A 7,335-nucleotide genomic window follows, 5' to 3' on the forward strand; every position below is an offset into this window, starting at 1 on the left:
CCCTTTTTGCACAGCTCTGCCCTCTTTTGTGCTCTGTCCTATGAATTATAGTTGCCTTGACCTCCCTGAATTTTCAGCTGTGTCCTTAACTGACGGAGACTGCTGCTGGTTCCCCTTGAGTTCTCCTTTCCTAAATTACAGCCTGGAAACTTTCTAGGCAATATGCTGATGTCTTTGTGGAGCTCATTTCATTTATTTTCCTTCTCTCAGGGACGTTTGTTTTCCACTCTCTGGAAATCATTGTTTTATTCATTTTATTTTGTGTATATTGGCTAAATCCATTCCTTGTTACTCCATCTTGACTGCATTTGGAAGTCTCCCTGAAGTTACTTTGAGCAGTGATAAGTTATATGACTTTACATATTAGGGGTAGCAACCATAGATTACCACTTATCTTTTTAGCTAGGCCAGGTAGGTTACATTAGATTATCCATAGCAATTTGGCCTCAGGATTTAGGATTCTCTAGGTAAGGGTGGGGGGAAGTTTTTCATATGCATGTTATCCATGACATTGCCAAATAAGATAGTTAACAACTATCTTACTGAAACTGGGGCCACAAGATCCCAAAAAGTTTCTAGAAAGCAAGCTCCGGTAGTAGACATAAATTGATTGAATGGAAAATAGTAAGATATATAAAATATCACCAGTGCCATCTAATTTTAATGAATAAGAATAATACAGTTCCTTTTGAAAGCTATGATAAAACTCAACAAAGCACACATGAGAATACAGGCCAATATATTGTACGAAAGTGATTGCTGAAGTCTCAAATATTAGCAAGTTGACTAGCACCATTCTATAATGGTGGTAGGGAGATAAGCAATGATAGGAGTTCTTTTGAAGGATTATTAGAATAAGTTTGAAGACTGATTATATTCAATGGAGGAAAAGAGTGAGTCAGGTAATTTGAAGGCAGTGTTTCTCAGGGTGTTCCAGGGATTTGGGGTCAATTGCAGATGCCTGTCCCATCAGAAATACTGAACCAGAACCTGGTTTCAGTAAAGACACAGGAAGATGTAAAGACGGTGATACGATACGTGAGCTGGAGGTGGAGGGAGGGATAAGGTGAAACTGTAGTTACTTTTTTTATTTTATTTTTTTTAAGATTTCATTTATTTATTTGAGAGAGAGCACAAGCAGGGGGAGAGACAGAGGGAGAGAGAAAATCTCAGGTGGACTCCCTGCTGAGCATGGAGCCCGACGCGGGGCTCAATCCCATGACCCTAAGATCATGACCCGAAATCAAGAGTCCGATGCCTAGCAGACTGAGCCACCCAGGCACCCCTGTAGTTACTTTTTAATCCATTTTTGCTTTGGATCTTGTGTTTGAGATGACCACTTGATATCCAAATGGGTATGTCTGATAGCAAATGAAAATAAGGTCCTCTTGGAGATATACGTCTGTGTTCTCCATGGTAATAATGGTTGAAGTGATGGGAATAGTCTACTGAGGGATGAAGTAGAAACAAAATCACTTAGTTTTAGGCACTGGACCTTGGCGGCAAGATGAGACAGATGGAATAACCAGTGGTCTAAGTAGCGTATTATTAGGAGTCAAAGAAACATTGAAGGGGGTATGTTTTATTGTGTTGTCAGAGGAAAATGAGAACTAAAAAGAGGGTATTAATAACCCTTGAAAATGCAGTGGTAACCATTGAGAACGCCATAAATGAAGGATGTAGTGATATTTATAAATACCAAGTACTTTAAAAAGTGGTGAGTCAGACACTGAACACTCACTAATTCTAACATCAGTCTATCAGAATTATCCTCAGAGATTTTTAAGTAGAGCACGGGTCAGCAAACCTTTTCTTTAAAGGGCCAGGTAGTAAATATTTTAGGTTTGGCAGGGCATATGGTCTCTGTTATAACTACTAACTCTGCTATAGTATAAAACTAGCCTCAGACAGTAGGTAAACAAATGCGTGTGGCTGTTGTTCCAGTAAAAACAGTGGGTGGACTGTAGTTTGCTCACCCTTAAGCTAGAGGACCCTCTGCTTTTCAGCATTTTTTTTCTATATTGTTCTTCCATTCCTTCTGCATTAAGATTTAAATTAATATTGGCTAACTTATTTCCGATAAAAATTATTAAAACTAAGTATCAGTAATGAAGTTTGAAAAAATCCAGCAGGAATTATTAGTCTGTTGATCTTATAAAATTTAATAAACTTGACTAAACACCACCAGCAGCGTGCCCTCAAGAATGAGTCGTTAGAACTGAAATAGGGACATTTACTTACCCCGCCCCCCCCAATGACTAATTCGGTGTGGTTTGAGTTGATTTGTTTGTTTTTATTATTTTGCCAATTTTAATAATAATTTGTTTTTGTTTTTTAACCTTTTCAGTCTCGGAGAAATCTCTGTGAAGAGGCTTTGTTAAAAATTAAAGGTGTTATTAGCTTTACTTTTCAAATGGCTGTTCAAAGATGTGTGGTGCGGATCCGTTCAGATTTGAAAGCAGAGGTTAGTATTTTAAATGGCTGAATATGCTTGAGGTTATAGGTAAACAAATCAGTGTTCAAAATTGTTCCTTTTAATCCTGGCCTAGGCTTTGGCATCAGCGATAGCATCAACCAAGGTTATGAAAGCTCAGCAAGTTGTGAAAAGTGAAAGTGGAGAAGAGGTAAATGCTTTATTTAGTTTTCTTTATACCTGACTCCTGATTATTCTTTAGGGCTAGCAGATTGTAAGTATTTTCAGGCTGTTAGTTGCCAAATACACAGGAGTGTGGTTGGGTCAGATTATCTTAATATTTCTTGGCTAACAGTTAACTCTTTTAGAAATATAGGTCTTTTGTAGATTTTAAAGTCTGTTCTCATATTTTGTGGATTTCAGAGTCTGTTCTTAATCTCAGTGGAGACGTCTTCCTAATTTTATATGGAAATAAAGGATATCTAGTTTCCTTGCGCTGGTTTTTAAATACTTTCTTTCTAACCTTAGTTTTGCTAATCCAAAAAATAAAGGTCTGTTCCCACCAAGGATAGGTAAATACAGTGAAAATCTTTGCCTCTTGCTGTTTTTGCCACTAGCTTTGTGATAGGGAAAACAAACCTGCATTCCTTTAGCTTATTTGTCTTCCCATAGAAAGGAGGTTCAGTGGCCCTTCAGGGGCACACAGTAGCCAGATACTTGCTTTTGTTTTCTTTAAATAGACAGGAGTTGCACATTTATTCCTGGAGCCTCAGGAGAAAAACATCTTAGTTTTCATGTGTATTTCTGCCTTTCTGTGCTCAGCAGTTGGGCCTACCTTCATGTAAGAGGAAGATTTTTAAAGGAATATAACCCCTGAGAATAAATATGGTGATTAGAATGAGGAGTAAAGTTGACCTTTAGCTTAAGACATATATATCTGTGTCAATTAGGATGATTTTGTAATAACTCTTAACGTGTTCTCTGTATCAGATGTTGGTCCCATTCCAAGATACGCCTGTGGAAGTAGAACAGAACACAGAACTGCCCGACTACCTGCCTGAGGATGAGAGTCCCACAAAGGAGCAAGACAAAGCAGTGTCCCGCGTTGGCTCACACCCAGAGGGTGGAGCTAGCTGGCTGAGCACAGCTGCAAACTTTTTATCAAGATCGTTTTACTGGTGACTTCACTTTGTGTCTCAAGGACTGTGTGAACCAACAAGGGGCCAGTTTTCCATTGTTGTGGTGAACTGTCAAGTGCAATTTGCAATAAGTTATCATGAAAAGTTTTTAGATTACATGATTGCGTATGCTGCATTTTACATTTTATTGGACATTTTGCCCCACTCAGTGGTAAAAAGGACAGAGGCTACAGGTGGAGTTCTTTGTTTATGAAGGTATTTTGGTTTTGTTTTCCTTTAATTGCCTCACTTTTTAAAAAACATGGGTCCACTGTTAAACCAAACATATATATGTTCAGCTTTACATTTTATTTTACATGAAGCACGTGATTAGGAAAACTCATTTCTCCTCAAGCCTCAGGACCTATCTGAAGAGAAGTTGGTTTTTTGTTTTTTTTTTTTTAAGCTCAAGTCTTGCATGAATTACTGAACATTTTTCTCTACTTTTCTTCATGAAAGATACTTGCTTTGGTATTCTTCACTGAAATTGAAAACATTTCTCATTATCCCCCTTTCGTGCCTTTTTTATTTTGCCAACCATGTTTATAGAAAGAACATTACTATAGAGACATTTTGTGATTTAAAATATATCCATATGAACATAGCAGTCCCCTAAAACCACAAGTCTACAAAAACTTTGCAGTCTTACTTGTTGTAATTTTAAAAAGATCAACACAAAATCAGCCGAGAAGAAGGAAACATGTATATTAGCAAAGTACTGTTGGAGACTATTTGAATGTGATCAGATGTGGTTCCAGTTGACTCTTGTTCAGTTTGGTTTATATCAGCTCTTAAGAGTTCCGTCCAGCATAATACTGGGAGCAGCTATAAATGGTCTCTAGGCCTTACTTTGTGATCATATACCATCCCTTGCTAGGAAAAAAAAAATAGTAAAGAACTGACAAACTTGAAAAAAAAAAAACAAAAATCGAATGCCTATAATGCCATAGTGCCATTTGGTAGCGTCTAACTTTAAAGCATGAATTGCTTGGCAGATGCCTATTCAGTAGGTGTTTTCTTGTATTGCCTTTTGTGAATTTATTATGAACATGCGATCGAACCGAATGAAAAAAAGACTCAAATTATTGCTTATAAAGAAATAAAGCCAGCATTGGTCCACTTAATCTTGTTCTCATGTCCAGCCAGAAAAAAAGAACTTCAGTGAAGGTAAGGTAAATAAATATAAATATATATACATATATATTTTTTGGTAGATAAGAGCTAATTACATATATGTAATGCTTTATTAAATTTCTGAAATATTTGGCAACTAAAATTTTCCTTTTGGAAATCCAGCTAAATCCAGATAAATTTTAGTGCTAATATGATTAAGAAACTAATATGGAGAAATTGAAATTCTTTTTCATCAACATGTAGAGCTGCTATTTTATTGCTTGTGGAGAATGTGAAGTGAAAATTGGACCCTGGAGGGTTTCCTTGCATTTTCATCGCTTCTCTTTTAGAGAAAATTAAAAACATCCAGTGTCACTGGAAAAAAACTGTAAAATACTTCACCAACAAGAATCTTGAGTTCACAACCTTCTGGAGGGAGGGGTAGTGAGGGGATTGGGAATGATATTTTTCATGTGTCTGGGCTCTGATTCAGATGACACGCACAACTGAAAGTAGAAGCTTTCAGGGCATGTATTGCTTTAAATGCATAATACAACTTGCTGCCAGAACCAGATGTGTTGAAAAACGAAAACAAAACCACCTCCTTTCGATAGCCATTAAAACAAAGTTTACTGTTTGTTTTAACAAGTTTGTATTTTATTTTGCATTGCCACACATCTGCCTATTTAAAAAACTACGTCTCTTTGGTAGTAATGGTTCAGTACAAGTAGGTATTACAGCTTGATGTCTGTGTGTTCTAATTCTAAGTGTTCTTTTATTCCAGGTCTTATAGAGCAGTTAAGGCAACTGTAACGGCATTTTTTGAAATATATTGTAAAATAATAAAAGGTAACATAATTAAAATTGAATGGATATTGCATTTTTGTGGTATAAGCATTATTGATTACTCTTGAGCCTGTTTGTATCCACGCTGCCTGGCACCTTCTCCTAGCTCCCTGCAGGTGCGTTACCCGACTCATTCCCATGCATCTTCCCTTTCATCTCCTTCCCAGCACCACACCTGCCTCTCCCTGGGTTTGGATCAGCTGCTCCTGTACATACACTCATTGTAGTGTTTATCATATTAGATTGAAATTCTGTTTACCAGTGTTTCCTCCCAACTTAGCTCTTTGAGAACCAAGAGAGTCTGTAGCTGTAACTGGCTAGTAGTAACTGTGCAGATATTTTTTTAAAAGGATGAACAAAGAATTTTTCTTGAATCAGTAAAAATAAATGACAGGTACGAATTGTTGGGTGAATAGGGAAAATGTCAGGTTGTATTACTTCTTTTTCTGGCATGTTTGTTTCTGATTTATTGGTATTTAGCAAGTTTCTTCATTTGCTTTGTCATTTGGTTTTTATTTTTCAGAAAAGTGGGAGAAGAGCATAATACTTGCTCTGTTGAATAAAGTTAAGGTTAACTTATAATATCGTGATTCTTATAGAATTGTTATAGGAGAAATTTATTTCAATTTCCTGTTTTATAACTTACTAGCTATGTAACTTTAGGTAGCAATGTAGTCTCTGAGGTTTTTCTTCATTGATGGAATGGAGATAATTCTTCCACTTCATGGGATCATTATTTGAATCCAGTGAGATCATCACAAGTAACTTGAAACTAAAATCTTACAGGTGTAAGATGGAATTACTGTTACTGGAAGTTTGACACGATTCTCTTCTTGTGCTCAATTCCGAGTGAGACACTGTACCTTTGTAAACACACTTTATCTGGCTCCTCAACTTTCTCTATCCAATTGAGGGTATTTTTTGAGGGTTAGTTCACAGGTATTTGATTTTTATCAAAATGTCCCTTGAAGAATTCATCTATTGTCAGGATTTCAGTTACCTTTGTGTCGATAATTTCTAAATCTCCACGTACTGTCATCTTTGATAGCTCTCCTTTCCTTCGCCATACCTATCAGATACAAAGTCTGTGAATTTTTATTTCTCTTAGAGCCAAGCTCATGGTAGGCCTGCAGTGGACACGAAAACTAAATCTGTGTCAGCACCGTGCTAAGTGCTTGACAAATACTTAGACCTTTAACCCTTAACAGCCATAGGTAGGTACTTTCATGTCTCCATTTTCCAGCTGGGGGAAATGAGGCAGAGAAATCGTGAGTAGCTCACTAGTCCCAGGTGACAGAGCTAGACCATGGTGAAGCCGGGACTCCAGCGCAGGCGGCCTGGCCCCCAGGTCTCTACACTCACAAGGCAGCCTGCATCTTGGCTCCTGCTGCGTACCTTTCTGGTTCTACCAGCACCATTCCTGCCCCGGCCCTCGGCCCGAGTCCTGTCAGGGGACTTAACTCAGGGGTCTCTTGGCAGTCACAAGCTCTGTCTGGACACCATGAGAGAAGTAAGTCTGGTTAGGCCACAACAGGAAAACACACGTAGAGCCGCTGGCCTGTCTGAGGAGGGAAACCATGTTTGGCACATGGACCGTGGGCCTTTAACAATGCTGAGCTTCTGGATGTTGTGGCTGTTCCAGACCCTTAAATACTCCCTGTGTCACAGGCAACATGTCTGGGCCAGAAACCGGCTATTTTTACTTCTAGGGTAGCCACATTCTAATCTATCAGATTAATCTTAACAGTATTTTTGTCATTTTCTGCTGTGATGTCAACAAAGGAC

At 38.0% G+C, this 7,335-nt stretch overlaps 1 protein-coding gene across 3 annotated transcripts in view; it reads left to right on the top strand.

Annotated features, from left to right (window-relative positions):
- Positions 1 to 5,573, top strand: part of ARMC1 (armadillo repeat containing 1) — a 35,167-nt gene extending 29,594 nt beyond the window's left edge. For 2 of the 3 annotated variants that reach the window (XM_036090039.2, XM_036090038.2), the window contains exons 5-7: positions 2,348 to 2,464; positions 2,550 to 2,624; positions 3,404 to 5,573. In XM_036090039.2, coding sequence (XP_035945932.1) covers positions 2,348 to 2,464; positions 2,550 to 2,624; positions 3,404 to 3,595 — 384 coding nt within the window. In that variant the 3' untranslated portion in view covers positions 3,596 to 5,573. The remainder of the gene's footprint in view (positions 1 to 2,347; positions 2,465 to 2,549; positions 2,625 to 3,403) is intronic. The other variant, XR_013447867.1, reaches the window with a different exon arrangement.
- Positions 5,574 to 7,335: the final 1,762 nt, after the last annotated feature.

This window comes from Halichoerus grypus, chromosome 5, assembly GCF_964656455.1.
Source record: "Halichoerus grypus chromosome 5, mHalGry1.hap1.1, whole genome shotgun sequence".
NCBI classification, from domain to species: domain Eukaryota; kingdom Metazoa; phylum Chordata; class Mammalia; order Carnivora; family Phocidae; genus Halichoerus; species Halichoerus grypus.